Source organism: Hemitrygon akajei, chromosome 8, assembly GCF_048418815.1.
Source record: "Hemitrygon akajei chromosome 8, sHemAka1.3, whole genome shotgun sequence".
Classification (NCBI taxonomy): Eukaryota; Metazoa; Chordata; class Chondrichthyes; order Myliobatiformes; family Dasyatidae; genus Hemitrygon; species Hemitrygon akajei.
The window spans coordinates 78,928,228-78,954,102 of NC_133131.1; the positions used below are offsets into that span (position 1 = coordinate 78,928,228).

Below are 25,875 nucleotides of genomic sequence, written 5' to 3' on the forward strand. Positions count from 1 at the left end.
TGACTCTCACTCTCACTCATCACCCTCCACACTCTTATTTCTAGCTCTGCAGAATTTCTTGTGTTTATGCCTTCCAAAGTGCTTCCTGCATCTGAACATTGATTCCCCGTGACATGTACAAAGGGAATCTATTTCCTTTGAAAAACACTTCCTAAACATAGTAATTTTGTCTTTTATATCGAGGATAACTTCATGTTTTTCAGCATTGTACTCAATCTGTCATGCTCTTGTTCACCCACACAGCTTGCCTATCATCTTAATACGTCTTTGCACTCACAATACAACTCTAAATCTTAATTCATTTGTCATCATTGGCAAAATTGTAAATATTAGGTTTGGTGTCCTCATCTCAGTCACAGATAAAACTGGATATAGTCTGGGGTGTGAACAATGTCTTTAAAGAACTCCACACTGATATGACTGTGGATAGTCTGGGACAGAAACATTGTCCCTACAGTACTCCATAAATACAAAAGTTGTAAAGGTTTATTCACTTTTGTTTCTCAGATACACAGAATTATCTGCAGTGCCAGACAGTCTCACTTAGTTGATGAACTTCCTGTATAGAATCTTCCCGAAAGGGTTCTGAAAATCTGGACAAGTCATATTGAGAAGTGTTTCCCACTATTGCCACATGCACCCTCTTTAATGTACACTCAGTGGCTACGTTATTGGGTGAATCTGTACACCAGATCATCCATGCAAATACCTGATCAGCCAATCAGGAGGCAGCAACTCAATGCTTAAAAGCATGCAGACATGGTCAAGTGGTTCAGTTGTTGTTCAGACCAAACATCAGAATGGGGAAGAAATGTGACTGTGGAATGATTGTTGGTGCTAGATGGGGTGGTTTGAGTATTTCAGAAACTGCTGATCTTCTGGGATTTGACGCTCATCAGTCTCTAGAGCTGGGGTTCCATGGACCCCTACCATTAGGCCGGTCTGCTCGACATTGGTGAGTCCCATCGTATATTGGGGGATCCCTCCATTGAGCACCTCTGCACCAGTAGCCACAAGTGGGACTTCCCAGAGCTCAAACATTTTAATCCAATTCCCATCCCTGTTTGGACTTGTTGCTACATGGCTTCCTCTTCTGCCAAGATGAGGCCAGCCTCAGAGTGGAGGAGCAACACCTTGTATTCCATCTGGGTACCCTCCAACCTGACAGCATAAATATTGATTTCTCCTTCTGGTGAGCAATCTGCTCTCCCCCATTCCCCAGTCTGACCTTTGGTCACCAGCCTATTACTTCCCCCGGGTCACCTTCTCTTCCCCTTTCTCCATTGGTCCACTCTCCTTCCCTGTCATATTCTTTCTTCTCCAGCACTTGACCTTCCACAACCATCTGGCTTCGCCTATCAACTTCCAGTTCTCCTCTTTCCCATCTCCTCATATTTTTTTTGTTCTGGCATTTTCCCCTTTCCCTCTCAGTCCTGAAACAGTGCCTTGGCCCAAAACGTTGACTGTTTATTAATTTGCACAGATGCTGCCTGAGCTGATGAGTCCATCCAGCATTTTGTCTGTGTTGATTTGCATTTCCCGTGTCTACAGACTTTCTAGTGCTTTTAACTCCTACTGTTACCTAAACCAACCATCTTGATCAGACAAATAAATGTGGACTCGAAGAAGACTATGACCATACCCACTTTATTTACAAAATACATCATGGGGAGTCTGTCTAACAATCGGGACATCCTGGACTCCGAATGAGCAGTAGAAAGTTCCTCCTTTTATACAGTACAGAAATGAGATGTTCGTAATTTTCCCTGTAAAAATTCCCAGATTACTGAATGACCACTTTGCATATGTCTTTAATTTCATTAATTGTACCCAGGCCTACATTACGACTGACATGAAATAGGCAACCTCATCACTGCTTTAAACCATTTCTAATGTCCATCTCTATTTCAAAGATACCAACCTCAGACTCTCGTATTCGAATCTCCACCTCTTCATTTATGTCTTTCATCATTTTCAGAAATCTCTTCCTTCACATGGCTCACAGCCTCCCATTTACCCATATAATTTATTTATTGGCTTAGAGATACAGCTTGGAACAGGTCCTTACGGCCAGACGAGCTACCCAACTAGTTATCCCGAGCTTAACCACAGGACAATTTACAATGAGCAATTGACCTACTAACGGGTATGTCTTTGGGCAGTGGGAGGAGACACACACACTCACGGTAAGAACGGAAAAAACTTGCTTACACAGGATGCCAGAGTTGAACTCTGAACTCCACTGGCCTGAACTGTAAGAGTGTTGCTCTATTCCTTTTTTGTTCAAACTCCCCAAATGCTTCTACCTTCTCCACCGATACCATTCACTTCACCGAACTCCTTTGCCATCTCCCTGCCTCCCTGACTTCATTTGCTCAGGCCTGGCTGCAGAGAATCTTCACTCTGTTCCCCCCATGAGCTCACTGTGTGATGGAGGAACTGTGGGGCAGGTCACTCGTGGGCCAGTAGCCAGACAATGGGCCGCATGGCCTGCCCCTGTGTCTGTGATTCTGCAAGCTCTGATTCCTCCTCCAGTCACTGAGCTCACATTCTGACTGCCTCCTCTTGTCTCCTCAGCCAGGACTGGAGCTTCCCCTGCCATCGTGAATGGAGCCCTGGGTCACTCGGTTTCCTTGTTTCCTTCGATCCCAGTCAGACAGGACATGGATGAGGTTGTGTGGATAAAGTCATCACCCAGAACAAAGATAGCACGATACTCAGAAGGATGGATTAAATATTTTAATACCAATCACAGCAACCGAATAACTCTTCATTCCGGAAACTTCAGCCTGGAAATCCATGATCTGAGGAAAGAGGATGCTGATGAATATGAGGTCATTGTTACAGCAGGAGATTCAGGAGACGAACGCAGAGAGCGTATCCAACTTAAGGTGTACGGTGAGTAAAACCTGTGGAGGGGCCTGGAGGAATGGGTGAGGGCAGATCCTGCTTGTTCCCACTGTCTGCCTGTGTCCAGAGTTGGGCCCACGGTCCCAGTGTAGTGGGGCTGTGACAGTGCAGGGCTGGGGGAAAACACACCCACTGCATCCCTGGAGATGAGGCCAGTGGCCGTGCAGGGTGACCCTGTGGCCCCGAGCCTGTAGAAACAGCACACGGGGAGGAGTGTGGTACAAACACGTACAATTAGAACAGAACCAGAATCAGAATCAGAATCAATATCACTGGCATACATCATAAAATTTGTTGTTTTGTGGCAGCAGTACATGATAAAAAAAACTATAATTAACAATAAAGAATGTATATTAAATTCAATAAACAGTGCAAAATGAGAGCAAACTAGTGAGGCAGAGTTCATGGGTTCATTGTCCATTCAGAAATTTGATGGTGGTGGAGAAGAAGCTTTTCCTGAAATGTCAAATGTGTGACTTCAGGCTCCTGTACCTCCTCCCTGATGGAAGCAATGAGAAGAGGGCATGTGATGGGTGGTGGGGTACTTAATGGCAGATGCCACTTTTTGAAGGTGTCCTCATTGCTGGGGAGGCTAGTGCCGATGATGGTTGTGTTTACAACTTTCTGTAGTCACAGGATTGTCTGATTAGACATTTACATGAATGAGCAGGGTGCACGAGTGTACCTGATAAAGTGACCTCCACCTCGCTCAATGTACTGTGCACACCCTACCCCGGTGCATTTCCCCAGAGGCACTTGCCCAGCAGCCTAATCTCCCCCAGCCCGGCACTGCCTCAGCCCCACTACACCTCAGCTCCATTTGCTATACCGTATTCAAACTGGACACAGGTGAATTAAAACACTGTGACCTACAGGGATGGAGCCATGGTAGGAAGCTGAGATCAGGCTGGATATCAACATTCACTCAAACATTTTTTACAACTGTGCAGTCCAATCATTGTTTTGAACAGGAAAGTTTTAAATGGCCTGGAAACATCGCAGCACTTTAAATTTTTCTGCAATGTGCATACTATGAATATTCAGAAAATTGAAAAATCACATACTTCTGATTTTATGAATTGAAGGATATATTTGAAGGCAATTCTGGATTTAGTGTTGTGTAATGAACCGGATTTGATAAGGGACTCGAGGTAAAGGAGCCATTAGGAGGTAGTGACCATAATATGATAAGCTTTAATCTGCAATTTGAGAGGGAGTAGGGACTATCGGAAGTGCCAGTATTAGAGTTGAACAAAGGGGACTATGGAGCCATGAGGGAGGAGCTGGCCAAAGTTGACTGGAAGGATACCCTAGCAGGGATGACCGTGGAACAACAATGGCAGGTATTTCTGGGAATAGTTCAGAAGGTACATTATCAGTTCATTCCAAAGAGGAAGAAAGATTCTAACGGGAGTAGGGGGGACCGTAGCTGACAAGGGAAATCAAGGACAATATAAAAATAAAAGAGAAGTATAACATTGCAAAAATGAGTGGTAAGTCAGAGGATTGGGAAACTTTTGAAGAGCAACAGAAGTTAACTAAAAAAGCAATACAGGGAGAAAAGATGAGGTATGAAGGTAAGCTAGCCAAGAATATAAAGGAGGATAATAAAATTAGTTAAGACCAAAGTTGGGCCCCTGAAGACAGAAACGGGTGAATTTATTATGGGGAACAAGGAAATGGCAGATGAGTTGAACAGGGACTTTGGATCTGTCTTCACTAGGGAAGACGCAAACAATCTCCCAGATGTAATAATGGCCAGAGGACCGAGGGTAACGGAGGAATTGAAGGAAATTCACATTAGGCAGAAAATGGTGTTGGGTAGACTGATGGGACTGAAGGCTAATAAACCTCCAGGGCTTGATGGTCTGCATTTCAGGGTACTTAAGGAGGTGGCTCTGGATATCGTGGACACATTGGTAATCATTTTCCAATGCTCTATAGATTCAGAATCAGTTCCTGAGAATTGGAATGTTTCCTAATTTTTAAGAAAGGAGGGAGAGAGAAAACAGGGAATTATAGACCAGTTAGCCTGACATCAGTGGTGAAGAAGATGCTGGAGACCATTATAAAAGATGAAATAGTGGCACATTTGGATAGCAGTAACAGGATCGGTCCAAGTCAGCTTGGATTTACGAAGGGGAAATCATGCTTGACTAATCTTCTGGAAATTTTTGAGGATGTAACTATGAAAATGGACAAGGGAAAGCCAGTGGATGTAGGGTACCTGGACTGTCAGAAAGCTTTTGAGAAGGTCCCACATAGGAGATTAGTGGGCAAAACTAGAGCACATGTTATTGGGATTAGGGCACTGACATGGATAGAAAATTGATTGGTAGATAGGAAACAAAGAGTAGGGATAAACGGGTCCCTTTCAGAATGGCAGGCAGTGACTAGTGGGGTACCGGAAGGCTCAGTATTGGGACTGCAGCTATTTACAATATACATTAATGATTTAGATGAAGGGATTAAAAGTAACATTAGCAGATATGCAGATGACACAATGTTGGGTGGCAGTGTGTAATGTGAGGAGGATGTTAGGAGAATGCAGGATGACTTGGACAGGTTGGGTGAGTGGGCAGATGCATGGCAGATACAGTTTAATGTGTATAAATGTGAGGTTATCCACTTTGGTGGCACGAACTGGAAGGCAGATTACTATCTGAATGGTGTCAAGTTAGGAAAAGGGGAAGTACAATGAGATCTAGGTGTCCTTTTTTATCAGTCATTGAAAGTAAGCATGCAGATACAGCAGGCAGTGAAGAAAGCTGGTTGCATGTTGGCCTTCAACACAAGGGGAGTTGAGTATAGGAGCAAAGCGATCCTTCTGCAGTTGTATAGGGCCCTGGTAAGACCACACCTGCAGTATTGTGTGCAGTTTTTGACTCCAAATTTGTGGAAGGACATTCTTGCTATTGAGGGAGTAGGTTCACAAGGTTAATTCCCAGGTTGGCAGGACTGTAATATGTTGAAAGATTGGAGCGACTGGGCTTGTATGAACTAGAACTTAGAAGGATGAGAGGGGATCTGATTGAAAGATATAAGATTATTGAGGGATTGGACATGTTAGAGGCAGGAAACATGTTCCTGATGTTGGGGGAGTCCAGAACCAGAGGCCACAGTTTAAGGATAAGGGGTAGGCCATTTAGATTGGAGTTGAGGAAAAACTTTTTCACCCAGAGAGTTGTGGATCTGTGGAATGCTCTGCCTCAGAAGGGAGTGGAGGCCAATTCTCTGGATGCTTTCAATAAAGAGTTAGATAGAGCTCTTAAAGATAGCAGAGTCAAGGGATATGGAGAGAATGCAGGAACGGGGTACTGATTGTGGATGATCAGTCATGATCACAGTGAATGGCGGTGCTGGCTCGAAGGGCCGAATGGTCTACTCCTGCACCTATTGTCTATTGTTTATAATGAAAGACAGTACAACAAAGAAAATCTTTCACATTCTGTAATTGTCCAATAATTGTCCAATTCCATAACTGTCCAATTCCAGTTAACGCAGCAACATAGGCTACGTGTGCGGGAGTATTTCAGCCATTGCGTGGCCGTGCACCCACACAGCTTAGAGTGAACAGTGTGAGAAAGATCCATCCCAACTGACACAGCTGGGATTGGCTGAATGTCTGTTTTCTGCTTTATGAAGTATTTTCTGATCTGAGTGTGGTCTGACCAAGAGAGACCAAAACTGTGAGTACATACTATGGGTGGCCTAAGCAAGGAAGACAGGGACTGGAATTGAATATGCTTCTCACAGTGAGGTCTGAATCAGGGAGATAGGTAATAAGGTGGTGCATGGTGCTCCCTGTGTGGTCTAACCCTGGCAAATGGCGTCAAGATCCCTTGAGATATACTGAACAGGAAAAGCCCCTTTATCCACACGGAACAGGAAAAGCCCCTTTACCCACACAGAACAGGGGAAGCCCCTTTAGCCACACGGAACAGGAGAAGCCCCTTTACCCTCATGGAACAGGAAAGCCCCTTTACCCTCATGGAACAGGAGAAGCCCCTTTACCAAAATGGAACAGGAGAAGCCCTTTTACCCACATAGAACAGGAAATCCCCTTTAGCCACACGGGACAGGAGAAGCCCCTTTACCCTCATGGAACAGGAGAAGCCCTTTTACCCACACGGAACAGGAAAGCCCCTTTCACCACATGGAACATGAAAAGCCCCTTTAGCCACATGGAACAGGAAAAGCCCCTTTAGCCACACGGAATGGGAAAAGCCCCTTTTGTCATGGTCCGGTCCGCAAAGTTTGAGTTCCCGCTCACTGTCCGGTCCGGGTCTTCTGGCGTTCCCTTGTCTCATTTGGGCTTAATTGTAGGCACCTGATTCTCATCTTGGGGCTGGGAATATAAGTGGCCATAGGTTCAAGGCTGGGGGGGGGTTAGTTTGTCTTGTCAGTATCATGTCTTTGCCTCTGTGTGGGTTTGTCCTGTTGGTATCCTGTCCATGCCTCTGTGGGGTAAGTCAGGCTGTCCTTGCTGTTACCCTATGGTGGGATCTGTCCCTCCTGGTCCCAGTCCTTATCTCCGTTGGGTAAGTCAGGCCATCTTTGTTGTTACCTTGAGGCTGGACTGTTCCTTTCCTTCCCTCTGAAACCCTGCCTGCAACCTGTGTCTAGGGCCTCACCTCGCCCTGCCTGGAGCCCTGCCTCACCTCGCCCTGCCTGGAGCCTTCCTTTGCCTTGCCTGTGTCTGGAGCCTCATCCTGTTTGGAAACGTCTGTCCATGTCCATGCCTTGACTAGGTAGCTCCAGCCGTTTTACCGCTACCTAGCGTTGGGAACTGTCTCGTCGTGTTTAGTGTTCTGTGCAATGAGTCCTGGCCCTACGTTCTGTATTCAAGGAGGGGTCCCGGCTTGGTGTTCCATGTTCCTGTCTTTCCCTCAGCTCTCTTCTGCATTTCTGTTCTCCCTTGACCAAGGCTCCATGTTCCCATCTTGTTGATGTGCTTTGCCCAGCCCAGGAGAACCTTGACCAGCCCAGTACTGGGATTCCCTCGTCCTGCGCTGGGGTTCCCTTGTCCTGTCCAGGAGTCTCACATCAAGTCCTGGGACTCTCCTCATCCTGTAGCCACGTCTTGCCCTCACCTGGTTATGGAGTCCGAGCCCAAGTCAAGACCCAGGTTCTGGGTCCTTGTCCAGTCTCTGGCTCGGAGTCCAAGCCCAAGCTTCTAGTTCACGGTTCCATGTCCTGGTTCCACTATCCTTGTCAAGTCCTAGCCCAGGCCTGGAATCCTTGTCTCATCCAGGGCCTTTGTCATGTCCAGTGACCTTTCTTCCTCAATTCCCTTGCTTACGCATAGTCCTGTTCCTGGTAGTTCAGTGTCTGTGTCTTGCTTTTGGGTCCACTCCCAATGCCCTCCATATGACACCATTTGCCCTACAGAACAGGAGAAGCCCCTTTAGCCCTACAGAATGGGAGAAGCCCCTTTAGCCACACGGAACAGGAAAAGCCCCTTTAGCCCATGATCCACGCTGACCATCTACCCATTCACACTAATCCTACACTAATTCCATTTTTTAATTCCTCCCACATTCTCATCGACTTGCCCCAGACCCACTGCTTACATACAGACCAGTGGCAATGTCTGTCCAATGGGTAATTAGCTTACCCACCCTACTGATTTTAATTTGTGAAGGAAACCGAAGCTCCCGGGGAAACCAAAACCGAAACATAGAGAACATACAAAATTCCACACGGACACCAGCCAAGATCAAGATTGAACCTCAGTCTCTGGCACTGCAAACCTGCAGCTGTACTTGGAGTGCTGCCCTTGAGTGGAGGCTGAATTACTCTGGAACACTGCACACGGTTCCAGTTTAGCTCTGTGCCAGTCACAGTCCCATGGTTACTGCTCTTGCACCAGATTCAGGACCACTCACAGGAGTGACAAAAGACATGGAACTGAGAGAATTCCCAGCATACAGAGCCATAAACAAGACATAACAGAGTGTTTGTGGATGACCCTGGGCAATTTTTTGGAAAGAGGGAACAGCAAATGTGGAAACTTCTTCTAGCAGCAACTGGATGAACTGAAGATGAGTGAAGGGTTAAATGGGTGGGGGGATATGAGCTGGGATTAGCTTTATGTTCACTTAGGACCGTTCAGGATGGGATGGGGAAGTTGGTGATTGAAGTGTCCACAAAGATCTCCTTTACTCATCTTGCATCTCTCTGCTCCAACCTCAGGACTTGTGTCAGGAGCAAACATCACACTTCAGACCACTGTGATCTGCAACTTCACCTTGACCTGCACCGTGACCTCAGGTGACCACACCAGCTTCATGTGGTGGAGGAATGGAGAAGCTTTGGTAAATGACAACAGGCAGCACATCCGGGTACTTGGAAATACGCTAGAGGTTCATCACACTGCAGAGGTCGAGGACATTGTGTACAAATGTGAGGCCAGGAACCCCATCAGTAATGAAATGGCAGAGATCAGGCTGAGGGACATCTGCAAACTGGACACATGTGGTAAGTGTCAGAGTAAAGAACCCAGGTTATTCTGAGGGTGTTGTTTCCCTGCAGAGGGAGCTTCAATCTGTATTGAGCCCATATCTTAGAAGCATTAGATGGGACAGTGTAAAGGGAGTTTCTAACCTTGTACTGAGAATGTGTGGTGGGACAGAAAAGAAGAACTTTACTCTGGATCTAATTTGTGCCTTGGCAGTATTTAACAGATCACTGGAGACGGGTTTGTTCTGTACCCAATATTCTCCCCACTTATTTTAAGCAAAGCTTGATTAAAGCATTTGTCCCGTGCCCAGGATGGACCCAGCCTTTGTGGAGCCCACTGCTCCTTGAAAGTCTCCAGCAGACAATGCTGAATTCTTTTCATTTAACATCCATGAACGGATATATCCTCGGATGATGGGCAGGCTGTGGGTTCAGAAGGACCTTTCTATGGGTTACTGTCTGCACTGGAAAAGGCCACCTTGCTCATGAAGAAAATTATGGAGGTCTTACCCCCTTCTGACCTGGCCATCCATTGTTCAGAAACTAAGTCCAGGCAAAGACAGAGTACTTGTATTGAGACGCACCTTCTTGTACATGGAGTACATATTCATCCAGGCTACGAAAGGGAGGGGCCCACGAGACCACAGGTGAATATAAAATTAAAATTCTGTTGCACAGGACTGCTTCCACCAGCACACTCCACCCACGTACCGAATAGCCATATCCAGGCGTAGATGGGGGAGACGCTGGTGAACAGTCAGGGTACACAGAGACAGGCTGTACAAGGCATTTTCGAGAAGCAACCCATAATTTTGTAAGACCGGATCTGAGGACTCTCAGCCCAAGAGACAATTCCCGGAAAATGGGAGTCAGTCCAATTGGCAGCAGACAATCGTCATGAGACCCCTTATCAGGTTTAATATCACTGGCATATGTTGTTTTGTGGTAGCAGTGCAGTGAAGTACATAACAAAACTATAAATTACAGTGAGGAACTTGTGTCTGTGTATCATTTATTCTTAGAATATAAAATCTATTAATTTAAATAAATAGTGCACAAAGAGAGCAAAACAAATATTGTGACAGTGTTCACGAGTTGGTTCACCGTCCATTCAGAAAGCTGATGACGGAAGGGAAGAAGGTGTTGCTAAAAAGTCTTCATTGATGGTGCCAGTCCTGGGTAATGGGGGTCCTTAGTGATGGATGTCTCCTTTGTTGAACCGTCACCTTTTGAAGGTGTCCCCAATGCTCAGGAGTCTGGTGCCCATCATTGAGCTGGCTGAGATTGCAACCCTCTGCAGCTTTTCCCAATCCTTTGCAATGGTCCTTCATACCAGACGGTGATGCAACCAGTTAGAATGTCTCCACAGTATATCTGTAGAAATATGTAGAAATCTCCAGTCACAAGGTGACATGGAACCCAAAATCATCACCTTGAAGACTTGGTGTAGTGCAGCTTCGCTGTTCAAGCATTTCACTCCTTCCCTGTCAAGTCTCAGTACCTGGAGGTCGGGATTCCCTGATTCCAGTGATAGGCAGGCAGGTTTAACAGAGAAACACAGCTGGTGCTCGCCACTGGGAACCGCGTGTTGTCCTGAAGGCCTGGTGTCATAACGTAACACAGCTGAGAAAAGAGTCCTTCAGCCCAATTCCTGGGGGTAGAAATGCATCAGGAGTGACTACACTCTGGGAAGATGCTCAAAATTTATAATTTAAAATTTAAAATTATGATTTATAATTTAAATTTTTGTTATATTTATTTCAATTTGTACTTCAGAGAGCGCGAAGTGCAGAATCAGATATCGCTGTGATGATTGTACGCTCTAGTATTAATTGTTTGGTGACAATAAAGTAAAGGAAATACAGGTATCTGCAGGGTCCGGAGACAGAGGCAGAGGTGCCAGGGGCACGACTGCGCAAGCGCATGAAGGTCGGCCTGTGAGAACAGCGGGAGAGTTTGAAAAGTGAGCAGATTAACGGAGCAGGCGACGGAGTAGTGGGAGACAGAGTAGGAAGTCTTTGGCTCGAGAGACTTTGGCGAGCAGAGGCTGAGGATGAGCTTGCTCCCAGTGAGGTAAGGCCGGGTAAGCTCCTTTAATTTAAATAACTTAGAAGTAGGGAATGGAGACAGCAGTTAGGGCAGTCGAGTGCTCCGTTTTCAGTACGTGGGATGTCAGGGGCATCACAATTGTCCCTGATGACTACACCTGTAAAATATGCATCCAGCTGCAGCTCTTGACAAACCAAATTGGGGAGCTGGAGCTGGATGAACTTTGGATCATTCGGGAGGCAGAGGCAGAAATAGACAAGAGTTTCAGGGAGAAAGTCACCCCTAAGAGTCAGGAGACAGGTAGCTGGGTGACTGACAGGAGAGGGAAAGGGAATAGACAGGAACAGCAGAGCACCCCTGTGGCCGTTCCCATCAATGATAATACACAATTTTGGATACTGTTGGTGGGGACGACCTACCAGGGACAAGTTGCAGTGGTTGTGTCTCTGGCACTGAGACTGGACCCTCAGCTCAGAAGAGAAGGAGGGAAAAACGGAGAGCAGTAGTGATAGGGGATTCGATAGTTAGGGGGATAAATAAGAGGTTCTGTGGGAGAGATCGAGAATCCCGGATGGTCTGTTGCCTCCCTGGTGCCAGGGTCCGCGATATCTCAGATCGAGTTCTCGGTATTCTCAGGAGAGAGGGTAAGCAGCCAGATGTCGTGGTCCACGTAGGGACTAATGACGTGGATAGGAAGAAGGAGGAGGTCCTCCAAAGAGAGTTAAGGGAGTTAGGTGCAAAGTTGAAGAACAGGACCTCCAGGGTTGCAAACTCAGGATCCCTACCCATGCCACGTGCTAGGGAGGCTAGAAATAGGAATATAATGCAGGAGTTGGTGCAGGAGGGAAGGCTTCATGTTTCTGGACAATCGGGCCTTGTTCCAGGGAAGGTGAAACCTGTTCTGATGGGATGGGTTGCACCTGAATTGGGGGGGGGGGAACTAACATTCTTGCGGGAAGGTTTGCTGCTCCGTGGGGTTTAAACTAGATTTGCAGGGGGAGGGGAACCAGAGTGTTAAAGCAGATAGTGAGGTGGAGGAGGATTAAGGTCATGCGAGAACTGCAAGTATCGTGCTTGGAGTAAAGCCAGATCTAACATATAAAGAGGCTTTGAGGAAAGAGAAGAGAAGCAGAATAAAGAGTGTAAAGGTAGAAGGGCTAAAGTGCATGTACTTCAAAGCAAGAAGCATCACAAACAAAGGTGATGAACTGAGAGCTTGGATACATACATGGAATTATGATGTAGTGGCCATTACAGAGACTTGGCTGGCACCAGGGCAGAAATGGATTCTCAATATTCCTGGATTTCAGTGCTTTAAAAGGGATGGGGCGGGGGGGGGGGGAACGGAGGAGGCGTGACATTACTGGTCAGGGATACTATTACAGCTACAGAAAGGGTGGGTAATCTAGCAGGATCCTCTTTTGAGTCAATATGGATGGAAGTCAGGAACAGGAAGGGAGAAGTTACTCTGTTGGGAGTATTCTATAGGCCCCCTGGTAGCAGCAGAGATATCGAGGAGCAGATTGGGAGGCAGATTTTGGAAAGGTGTGAAAATAACAGGGTTGATATCATGGGTGACTTTAACCCCTAATATTGATTGGCACCTGATTGGTTCCAATGGTTTACATGGGGCAGAGTTTGTTAAGTGTGTCCAGGACGGATTCCTGTCACAGTATAGTGATAGACTGACTAGGGGGAATGTCATAGTAGATCTAGTATTAGGTAGCGAACCAGGTCAGGTCACAGATCTGTCAGTGTGTGAGCATCTGGGAGACAGTGACCACTGCTCCCTGGACTTTAGCATTATCATGGAAAAGGATAGAATCAGAGAGGACAGGAAAATTTTTAATTGGGGAAGAGCAAATTATGAGGCTATAAGGTTAGAACTTGCAGGTGTAAATTGGGATGATGTTTTTGCAGGGAAATGTATTATGGACACATGGTCAATGTTTAAGGATCTCTTGCAGGATGTTAGGGATAAATTTGTCCCGGTGAGGAAGATAAAGAATGTTAGGTTGAAGGAACCATGGGTGACAAGTGAGGTGGAAAATCTAATCAGGTGGAAGAAGGCAGCAAACATGAGGTTTAGGAAGCAAGGATCAGATGGGTCTATTGAGGAATATAGGGTAGCAAGAAAGGAGTTTAAGAAGGGGCTGAGGAGAACAAGAAGGGGGCCTTGGCGAGTAGGGAAAAGGAAAACTACAAGGCATTTTTCAATTATGTGAAGAACAAAAGGATGACAGGTGTGAAGGTAGGACCGATTAGAGATAAGGATGGGAAGATGTGCCTGGAGGCTGTGGAACTGAGCGAGGTCCTCAATGAATACTTCGCTTCGGTATTCACCACTGAGAGGGAACTTGATGACGGTGAGGACAATATGAGTGAGGTTAATGTTCTAGAGCACGATGATTTTAAAGGAGGGGAGGTGTTGGAGTTGTTAAATTACATTGAAACATAGAAACATAGAAAATAGGCCCTTCGAGCCTGCACCACCATTCAGTATGATCATCCAACTCAGAACCCTGTACCTGCTTTCTCTCCATACCCACTGATCCCTTTAGCCACAAGGGCCATATCTAACTTCCTCTTAAATATAGCCAATGAACCGGCCTCAACTGTTTCCTATGGCAGAGAATTCCACAGATTCACCACTCTGTGTGAAGAAGTTTTTCCTCATCTCAGTCCTAAAAGGCTTCCCCTTTATCCTTAAACTGTGACCCCTTGTTCTGGACTTCCCCAACATCGGAAACAATTTTCCTGCATCTAGCCTGTCCAATTCCTTTAGAATTTTATACATTTCAATAAGATCCCCCCTCAATCTTCTAAATTTCAGTGAGTATAACCCTAGTCTATCCAGTCTTTCTTCATATGAAAGTACTGCCATTCCAGGAATCAATCTGGTGAACCTTCTTTGTACTCCCTCTATGGCAAGAATGTCTTTCTTCAGATTAGGGGACCAAAACTGCACACAATACTCTAGGTACGGTCTCACCAAGGCCTTGTACAACTGCAATAGAACCTCCCTGTTCCTGTACTCAAATCCTTTTGCTATGAATGCCAACATACCATTTGCCTTTTTCACCACCTGCTGTACCTGCATGCCCACCTTCAATGACTGGTGTACAATGACACCCAAGACTCGTTGCACCTCCCTTTTCCTAATCGGCCACCGTTCAGATAATAATCTGTTTTCCTGTTCTTGCAACCAAAGTGGATAACCTAACATTTATCCACATTAAATTGCATCTGCCATGAATTTGCCCACTCTCCTAACCTATCCAAGTCACCCTGCATCCTCCTCACAGCTAACACCGCCGTCCAGCTTCGTGTCATCCGCAAACTTGGAGATGCTGCATTTAATTCCCTCATCTAAATCATTAATATATATTGTAAACAACTGGGGTCCCAGCACTGAGCCTTGCGGTACCCCACTAGTCACTGCCTGCCATTCTGAAAAGGTCCCGTTTACTCTCACTCTTTGCTTCCTGTCTGCCAACCAATTCTCTATCCACATCAATACCATACCTCCAATACCGTGTGCTTAATGTTTGCACACTAATCTCCTGTGTGGGACCTTGTCAAAATCCTTCTGAAAATTTAAATACACCACATCCACTGGCTCTCCCCTATCCACTCTACCAGTTACATCTTCAAAAAATTCTATAAGATTCGTCAGACATGATTTTCCTTTCACAAATCCATGCTGACTTTGTCCGATGATTTCACCTCTTTCCAAATGTGCTGTTATCACATCTTTGATAACCGACTCCAGCATTTTCCCCACCACCGATGTCAGACTCACCAGTCCATAATTCCCCGGTTTTTCTCTCCCTCCTTTTTTAAAAAGTGGGGTTACATTAGCCACTCTCCAAACCTGAGGAACTAATCCAGAATCTAAGGAGTTTTGAAAAATTATCACTAATGCATCCACTATTTCTTGGGCTACATCCTTAAGCACTCTGGGATGCATACCATCTGACGGATTAGGACGGATAAGTCCCCGGGGACTGACAGAATATTCCCCAAGCTGCTCCATGAGGCAAGGGGAGAGATGGCTGAGCCTCTGGCTAGGATCTTTATGTTCTCGTTGTCCATGGGAATGGTACCGGAGGATTGGAGGGAGAAAAATGTTGTCCCCTTGCTCAAAAAGGGAGTGTGTTGCCCTTAAGGCATTCGTTTAGTTTATTATATTTTCACTTTAGTAATTCATTTGTAATCATTTTCTAGTTGAAGTTAAGGTTGTTGAAAGTAAATTTGTTGTCTGTGATATATCGTGGCATGTGATGACGTCACACCCAGTTTTGCTGGATCTTGTGGGAAAATACTGGTTTGGAGAAACAGGAAGGGGGGCTTGTGTGTGCAGGATCAGCGCGAGAAAAGTTTTCTTTCTTCGCACTAGAAACATTATAGAAGCAACGCCTTAAGTTCATAAGATAATCGATATGTCGAAGTAAAAATGTTAACGCTGATTCTGTTAAAAGTAATGACGGTTGATAAAGTTGATGTTCTTTGTTATTCAAAGAGTTGCAGATAGTTTGTGTTGAAGTATTTAAAGCAGTTGATGGCGTAGGTAGATTCTGACTGTGTGTTGTACTTTAATGTAATATAGTTTGTTTTGGTTTTATTTTTGCAAGTATTTAAGATGTAAATGTGATGCCAAGAAGGAAACAAATACTGTATATATTTTGTATTGTTTTATCAACAGTTTTCACCATATGTTAATGTGGAAGAGTGAACAGTAAACAGTTAATCTTACTGGGACTGCGCCTCATTGTCTCAGGTTTATACTTGGTGTTTAGTTCAGAGTTTTTACACCTGTGTGAGAACACTACAGGTGGTAGGGATAGTCTGGGTAATTATAGACCAGTGAGCCTTACATCTGTGGTGGGAAAGCTGTTGGAAAAGATTCTTAGAGATAGGATCTATGAGCATTTAGAGAATCATGGTCTGATTAGGGACAGTCAGCATGGCTTTGTGAAGGGCAGATCATGTCTAACAAGCCTGATAGAGTTCTTTGAGGAGGAGACCAGGCATATAGATGAGGATAGTGCAGTAGATGTGATCTACATGGGTTTTGGTAAGGCTTTTGACAAGGTTCCACATGGTAGGCTTATTCAGAAAGTCAGGAGGCATGAGATCCAGGTAAGTTTGGCGAGGTGGATTCAGAATTGGCTTGCCTGCAGAAAGTATAGGGTCGTGGTGGAGGGAGTACATTCAGATTGGAGGGTTGTGACTAGTGGTGTCCCACAAGGATGGGTTCTGGGGCCTCTACTTTTCGTGATTTTTATTAGCAACCTAGATGTGGGGGTAGAAGGGTGGGTTGGCAAGTTTGCAGATGACACAAAGGTTGGTGGTGTTGTGGATAGTGTAGAGGATTGTCGAAGATTGCAGAGAGACACTGATAGGATGTAGGGTTGGGCTGAGAAGTGGCAGATGGAGTTCAAGGGGTGGAACACAGTAGCCAGGATTGGCAGGAACCTTTTATATTAATTGACAAATCACAAAAAGAACTGTAACTGAGGTACGTCCTTTGGCCTTGGACATCCACAACTGCATGAATTTTCTCAGTACACTTGTGTGTCAATGGTGTGACCACAGTAACCGATGCTCGGTTGAAAGAATTCACACTTGTTGCATCATTCACTGAGCCCATAATCTTCTAATCTTTTTAACACTGTCTTTTGGTTTTGGAGATGTTGCTTGTCAACCTGACTGGTACCAAGTAAACCATCCAGGTAGCACCGAGTTCCTGCACAGCCTTGCAACACCTGGTCCATAGCTTTCTGCCAGAGTTCAGGGGCAGATGTTACTCTAAAAAATTACCCTATTATAGTGATAAAGCCCTTTGTGAGGGTTTATGGTGAGAAACACTTTGAACTTTTGTTTCATCTCCATCTGTAGGTAGGCCTCAGCTTAGTCTACTTTGCTGAAGTGTTTTCCTCCAGAAAGGTTTGCAAAGGTATCCTCTATCCTGGGCAGAGTGTATTGATCTACGTTCAGTACTGGGTGGTCCCAATAAGGAGAGCAGTGTCCCATCCCCATTCCGACTCCTGATAAAGGGAACAGAGCTCCCACCCCATTCCAACTCCCGATAAAGGAAGCAGAGTCCCAACCCCATTCCGACTCCCCATGAAGAGAGCAGAGTCCCAACCCAATTCTGCCTCTTGATAAAGGGAGCAAAGACCCACCCCCATTCCGACTCCTAATAAAGTGAGCAGAGCCCCACCCCCATTCCGACTCCTGATACAGAGGGCAGAAACCCATCCCCATTCCAACTCACCATAAAGGGAATAGAGTCCCACCCCCATTCCGAATCCCCATAAGGACAGCAGAGCCCCACCCCAATTCCAAAACACAATAAACAGAGCGGAGCCCCACCTCCATTCTGATGCCCGATAAAGAAAGCAGAGCCCCACCCCCATTCTGAATTCCAATAAAGGGAGAAAAACCCCAACCCCATTCCGACTCACCATACAGAAGGCAGGAACCCACCCCCATTCCAACTCACCATAAGGCAGCAGAGACCCACCCCCATTCCAAATCCCAATAAAGAGAGCAGAGCCCCAACCCCATTCTCAATCCCAATAAAGGGAGCAGAAGAGCCCTATCCCCATTCCAAATCTGCATAAAGAGAGCAGAGACCTACCCTCCATTCTGTCTCTGGTTAAAGGGTGCAGATCCCCATTCCGAATCCGAATTCCGACAAAGGGAGCAGAGCCCCATCCACATTCAGACCCGATAAAGAGAGCAGAGCCCCACTCCATTCCAACTCATCATAAATGTAGCAGAGCCCCACCCCCATTCCGACTCTTGATAAAGGGAATAGCATCCCACCCCCAATCTGACTCACCAAAAAGTGAGAAGAGCCCCACCCCCATTCCAAATCCCTATAAAGAGAGAAGAGACCCACCTCTATTCGGATTCCCCATAAAGTGAGCAGAGACACAACCCCATTCTGACTCCCCCATAAAGAAAGCAGAGACACAACCCCATTGTGACTCCCAATAAAGGGAGCAGAGGCCCAACCACATTCCCACTCCCGATAAAGGGAGCAGAGCCCTACCCGCTGACATTTACTGTATTTCTGCTGTCCTTAAGGACGGAGAGGTGGTGAAGTCTGCAGAGAGACTCTCTGCTGCCATTGAGAGCAAGGTTTGTCATGGTAACCTTCATGACCATAACATTTTAATCCTCAGTTCCAACGCCTGAGTGACTCTCACTCTCACTCATCACCCTCCACACTCTAATTTCTAGCTCTGCAGAATTTCTTGTGTTCATGCCTTCCAAAGTGCTTCCTGCATCTGAACATTGATTCCCCGTGACATGTACAAAGGGGATCTATTTCCTTTGAAAAACACTTCCTAAACTTAGTAATTTTGTCTTTTATATCGAGGATAACTTCATGTTTTTCAGCCTTGTACTCAATCTGTCATGCTCTTGTTCACCCACACAGCCTGTCTATCATCTTAATATGTCTTTGCACTCACAATACAACTCTAAATCTCACTTCATTTGTCATCATTGGCAAAATTGAAAATATTAGGTTTGGTGTCCTCATCTCGGTCACAGATATGACTGGATATAGTTTGGGGCCTGAACAATGTCTTTAAAGAACTTCACACTGATATGACTGTGGATAGACTGGGACAGAAACATTGTCCCTACAGTACTCCATAATGAAAATTGTAAAGGTTTATTCACTTTTGTTTCTCAGATACACAGAATTATCTGCAGTTCCAGGCAGTCTCACTTAGTTGATCAACTTCCTGTACAGAACTTACCTGAAAGAGTTCTGAAAATCTGGACAAGTCATATTGAGAAGTGTTTCCCACTATTACCATGTGCACCCTCTTTAATGTACACTCAGTGGCTACGTTATTGTGTGAACCTGTACACCAGATCATTCATGCAAATACCTGATCAGCCAATCAGCAGGCAGCTACTCAATGCTTAAAATCATGCAGACATGGTCAAGAGATTCAGTTGTTGTTCAGACCAAACATCAGAATGGGGAAGAAATGTGACTGTGGAATGATTGTTGGCGCTAGATGGGGTGGTTTGAGTGTTTCAGAAACTGCTGATCTTCTGGGGTTTGATGCTCAACAGTCTCTAGAGCTGGGGTTCCATGGACCCTACCATTAGGCCGGTCTGCTCGACATTGGTGAGACCCATTGTATATTGGGAGACCTCTCCATTGAGCACGTCTGTACCAGTAGCCACAAGTGGGACTTCCTGGTGTCCAAACATTTTAATTACAATTCCCATTCTTGTTTTGAAACCTTGTATTCCATCTGGGTACCCTCCAACCTGATAGCATGAACATTGATTTCTCCCTCTGGTAAGCAATTTGATCTCCCCCATTCCCCTGTCTGACCATTATTCACTAGTCTATTACTTCCCCTGGGTCACCTTCTCTTCCCCTTTCTCCATTAGTCCACTCTCCTTCCCTGTCAGATTCTTTCTTCTCCAGCACTTGACCTTCCACACCCATCTGGCTTCTTCTATCACCTTCCAGTTTGCCTCTTTCCCCTCCCCTCACATTGTTTATTCTGGCAACTTCTCCCTTCCCTCTCAATCCTGAAACAGTGTCTTGGCCCAAAATGTTGACTATTTATTAATTTGCACAGATGCTGCCTGAGCTAATGAGTCCATCCAGCATTTTGTCTGTGTTGATTTGGATTTCCCGTGTCTACAGACTTTCTAGTGCTTTTAACTCCTACTGTTGCCTAAACCAACCATCTTGATCAGACAAAAAAATGTGGACTCCAAGAAGAATAGGATCAAACCCACTTTATTTACAAAATACATCATGGGGAGTCCGCCTAACAATTGGGGCATCCTGGACTCCAAATGAGCAGTAGAAAGTTCCTCCTTTTATACAGTACAGAAATGAGATGTTCGTAATTTTCCCTGTTAAAATTCCCAGATTACTGAATGACCACTTTGCATACGTCTTTAATTTAATTAATTGTACCCAGGCATACATCATGACTGCAACCTCCTCACCGCTTTAAACCATTTCTAATGTCCATCTCTATTCCAAAGATACCAACCTCAGACTCTCTCGTATTCGATTCTCCACCTCACCATTTATGTCTTTCAGCATTTTCAGAAATCTCTTCCTTCACATGGCTCACATCCTCCCATTTACCCATATAATTTATTTATTGGCTTAGAGATATGGCTTGGAACAGGTCCTTACGGCCAGACGAGCTACCCAACTAGTTATCCCGAGTTTAACCACAGGACAATTTACAGTGAGCAATTGACCCGCTAACGGGTATGTCTTTGGACAGTGGGAGGAGACACACGCACTCACAGTAAGAATGGACAAACTTGCTTACACAGGATGCCAGAGTTGAACTCTGACCTCCACTGGCCTGAACTGTAAGAGTGTTGCTCTATTCCATTTTTATTCAAACTCCCCAAATGCTTCTACCTTCTCCACCAATACCATTCATTTCACCGAGTTCCTTTGCCATCTCTCTGCCTCCCTGACTTCATTTCTCAGGCCTGGCTGCAGAGAATCTTCACTCTGTTCCCCCCAAGAGCTCACTGTGTGATGTAGGAACTGTGGGACAGATCACTCATGGGCCAGAAACCAGAGAATGGGCCGCATGGCCTGCCCCTGTGTCTGTGAATCTGTAAGCTCTGATTCCTACTCCAGTCACTGAGCTCACATTCTGACTGCCTCCTCTTGTCTCCTCAGCCAGGACTGGAGCTTCCCCTGCCATCGTGAATGGAGCCCTGGGTCACTCGGTTTCCTTGTTTCCTTCGATCCCAGTCAGACAGGACGTTTACGAGGTTGTGTGGAAAAGATCATATCCCAGCACAAAGATAGCACGATACTTGGAAGGGTCGATTAAATACTTTAATAGCAATTACAACAAGCGAATAACTCTTCATTCCGGAAACTTCAGCCTGGAAATCCATGATCTGAGGAAAGAGGATGCTGATGAATATGAGGTCATTGTTACAGCAGGAGATTCAGGAAATGAACGCAGTGAGTGTATCCAACTTAAGGTGTACGGTGAGTAAAACCTGTGGAGGGGCCTGGAGGAATGGGTGAGGGCAGATCCTGCTTGTTCCCACTGTCTGCCTGTGTCCAGAGTTGGGCCCATGGTCCCAGTGTAGTGGGGCTGTGACAGTGCAGGGCTGGGGGAACACACCCACTGCACCCCTGGGGATGAGGCCAGTGGCCATGCAGGGTGACCCTGTGGCCCCGAGCCTGTAGAAACAGCACACGGGGAGGAGTGTGGTACAAACACGTACAATTAGAAAAGAACCAGAATCAGAATCAGGTTCAATATTACTGGCATACATCATCAAATGTATTGTGCAAAAAGAGAGCAAACTAGTGAGGCAGAGTGCATGGGTTCATTGTCCATTCAGAAATCTGATGGAGGTGGAGAAGAAGCTTTTCCTGAAACGTCAAGTGTGTGACCCCAGGCTCCTGTACCTCCTCCCTGATGAAGCAATGAGAAGAGGGCATGTGCTGGGTGATGGGGTACTTAATGACAAATGCCACTTTTTGAAGGTGTCCTCATTGCTGGTGAGGCTTGTGCCCATGAAGGCTGAGTTTACAACTTTCTGTAGTCACAGGATTGTCTGATTAGACATTTACATGAACGAGCAGGGTGCACGAGTGTACCTGATAAAGTGACCTCCACCTCGCTCAATGTACTGTGCACACCCTACCCCGGTGCATTTCCCCAGAGGCACTTGCCCAGCAGCCTAATCTCCCCCAGCCCGGCTCTGCCTCAGCCCCACTACACCTCAGCTCCATTTGCCATACCGTATTCAAACTGGACACAGGTGAATTAAAACACTGTGACCTACAGGGATGGAGCCATGGTAGGAAGCTGAGATCAGGCTGGATATCAACATTTATTCAAACATTTTTTACAACTGCCTGGACCAACCATTGTTCTGAACAGAAAAGTTTTAAATGGCCTGGAAACATCGCAGCACTTTTAATTTTTCTGTAATGTGCAGACTATGTATATTTAGAAAATTGAAAAATCACATACTTCTGATTTTATGAATTGAAGGATATATTTGAAGGCAATTCTGGATTTAGTGTTGTGTAATGAACCAGATTTGATAAGGGGCTTGAGGTAAATGAGCCATTAGGAGGTAGTGACCATAATATGATGAGCTTTAATCTACAATTTGAGAGAGAGAAGGGAAAATCAGAAGTGTCAGTATTACAGTTGAACAAAGGGCACTATGGAGCCATGAGGGAGGAACTAGCCAAAGTTGACTGGAAGGATACCCTAGCAGGGATGACAGTGGAACAACAATGGCAGGTATTTCTGGGAATAATACAAAAGGTGCAGTATCAGTTAATTCCAAAGAGGAAGAAAGATCCTAAGGGGAGTAGGAGGGACCATGGCAGACAAAGGAAATGCACAGAGGACTCTGTGTCTCACAAGAGGATCCAGGTATTCCTTAACCGGAAACCTTGGGTGTATTATGAGGTCCAGTCCCTTTTGCAGGCTGGAGCTGCGGCTTTTAGATCCGGGGATACCAGTCACTACATGGAATCCAGGTGTGGACTCCGGAAAGCCATTAAGGGTGCCAAGAGGCAATATCAAGCCAAGTTTGGAAGCCCAGGCTAACCAGAGGGATACCAGTAGAATGTGGCAGTGTCTAAATGAGATCACTGGGTGCAAAGAAAAGGCTGGGAATATCAATAACTGTAACGCTTCTCTTCCTGATGAACTTAACGTATTCTAGACAAGATTCGAACAGGAGATTCCCACCCCCTCTGGATGAACCGGACCTGGTGGCATCGAGATTCATCACCACCGAGGAAGATGTTAGAAGAGCCTTCCTGAAGATAAATCCAAGGAAGGCGATGGACCCAGATGGCATCCCAGGACGGGTTCTCCGGGTCTGCGCAAGAGAGCTAGCTGGAGTGTTTACTGACATCTTCAACTGCTCCCTGCTTCAGTCCAAGATCCTCTTGTGTTTTAAGAAGGCAACGATAATCCCAGTGCCCAAGAAAAGCAAGGTGGCGTGCCTGAATGACTATCGACCTGTGGCTCTGACATCAATTGCTATGAAGTGCTTCGAGCGATTGGTTATGGCACTCATCAACCATAGCCTACCGGTCAACCTCGATGCTTTGCAATTCGCCTACCGGAGCAACAGGTCAACGGCAGATGCCATCTCTCTGGCACTACATTCCTCCTTAGAACACCTGGAGAATAAAGACGCATATGTAAGGCTCCTTTTCATTGACCACATCTCTGCCTTTAATACCATCATTCCAAATAAACTGATTCCTAAGCTCCAGAACCTGGGTCTTAGCACTCTCATCTGCAGCTGGATCTTCAACTTCCTCACAGACAGGACCCAGGCTGTAAAAATAGGGGACAAGCTCTCCTCTACAATCACTCTGAGCACCCATGCCCCAGAAAGCTGTGTACTCATACCCCTGCTGTACTCACTGTACACCCATGATTGTGTAGCCAAGTTTTCATCGATCTCAATATATAAGTTTGCTGATGGCACCACAATTGTAGGCTGTATCTCGGGTAATGACGAGTCTGAGTACAGAGAGGAAATTAAGAACCTGGTGGCATGGTGCGAAGACAATAACCTATCCCTTAACTTCAACAAGATGAAGGAAATGGTTGTTGACTTCAGAAGGAGTAGCGGACCTCATGACCCTATGTCGGCGGTGCACAGGTGGAACAGGTCAAAAGCTTTAAATTCCTCGGGGTGAATATCACAAATGACCTGACTTGGTCTAACCAAGCAGAGTTCGCTGCCAAGAAGACCCACCAGCGCCTTTACTTCCTGAGAAAGCTGAAGAAATTTGGCCTGTCCCCTAGAACCCTCACTAATTTTTATAGGTGCACTGTACAAAGCATTCCTCCAGGGTGTATCACAACCTGGTATGGAAGTTGTCCTGTCCAAGACTGGAAGAAGCTGCAGAAGATCGTGAACATAGCCCAGCACATCACACAAACCAATCTACCATCCTTGGACTCACTTTACACCGCATGCTGTAGGAGCAGTGCTACCAGGATAATCAAGGACATGTCCCACCCAGCCAACACACTTTTTGTCCCTCTTCCTTCTGGGATAAGGTTCAGGAGCTTGAAGATTCATACTTTTGGGAACAGCTTCTTTCCACTGTGATAGGACAGCTGAATAGATCCTGACCCCAATCTGGGCCGTACCTTCCAAATATCCGGATCTGACTTGCACTACCTTACTTTCCCTTTTTTATTTTCTAATTATGATTAATAATTTAAATTTTTATTATATTTACTCCGATTTGTACTTCAGGCAGCGCGAAGCGCAGAATCAAATATCGCTGTGATGATTGTATGCTCTAGTATCAATTGTTTGGTGACAATAAAATAAAGTAAATCAAGGACAGTATAAAAATAAAAGAGAAGAATTATAACATAGCAAAGATGAGTGTGAAGCTAGATGATTGGGAAACTTTTAAAGAGCAACAGAAGATAACTAATAAGGCAATATGGGGAGAAAAGATGAGGTATGAAGGTATGCTACCCAAGAATATAAAGGAGGATAGTAAAAGCTTCTTTAGGTATGTGAAGAGGAAAAAATTAGTTAAGACCAAAGTTGGGCTCTTGAAGACAGAAACAGGTGAATTTATTATTGGGAACAAGGAAATGGCAGACAAGTTGAACAGGTACTTTGGATCTGTCTTCACTAGGGAAGACACAGACAATCTCACAGATGTAATAGTGGCCAGAGGACCGAGGGTAATGGAGGAATTGAAGGAAATTCACATTAGGTAGAAAATGGTGTTGGGTAGACTGATGGGACTGAAGGCTGATAAATCTCCAGGTCTGATGGTCTGCATCCCAGGGTACTTAAGGAGGTGGCTCTGGAAATTGTGGATGCATTGGTAATTGGTAAATGTGAGGTTATCCACTTTGGAGGCAAGAACAGGAAGGCAGATTACTATCTGAATGGTGTCAAGTTAGGAAAAGGGGAAGTACAAGATCTTGGAGTGCTGCCCTTGAGTGAAGGGTGAATCTGTCATCCCAAATTACTGCCCATCACTGCAACTTACTCCCCAGTCTGCCTCGTTTCCCCTCTCAGAATGTGCCATGTCAACAGATGGGAATTAACATCCTGATGACACCCTGATCTGTGAGCTGATGAATGGGGAGAAGGTGTGTGACCCAGGCTCTCCAGTGTCAGGTTCACTCTGGAACACTGCACACAGTTACCAGTCTAGCTCTGTGCCAGTCACAGTCCCATGGTTACTGCTCTTGCACCAGATTCAGGACCACTCACAGGAGTGACAAAAGACATGGAACTGAGAGAATTCCCAGCATACAGAGCCATAAACAATACTTAATGGAGAGTTTGTGGATGATCCTGGACAATTTTTTGGGAAGAAGGGACAGCACATGTGGAAACTTCTTCTAGCAGCAACAGGCTGAACTGAAGATGAGTGAA

The 25,875-nt window shown here is 45.6% G+C and overlaps 1 protein-coding gene across 2 annotated transcripts in view; it reads left to right on the plus strand.

Moving 5' to 3' along the window:
• Nucleotides 1–25,875, plus strand: part of LOC140732012 (T-lymphocyte surface antigen Ly-9-like) — a 63,700-nt gene that overhangs the window by 28,609 nt on the left and 9,216 nt on the right. Inside the window, exons 3-5 of one of the 2 annotated variants that reach the window (XM_073054079.1) lie at nt 2,578–2,898; nt 9,106–9,390; nt 21,131–21,451. In XM_073054079.1, coding sequence (XP_072910180.1) covers nt 2,578–2,898; nt 9,106–9,390; nt 21,131–21,451 — 927 coding nt within the window. The remainder of the gene's footprint in view (nt 1–2,577; nt 2,899–9,105; nt 9,391–21,130; nt 21,452–25,875) is intronic. The other variant, XM_073054081.1, reaches the window with a different exon arrangement.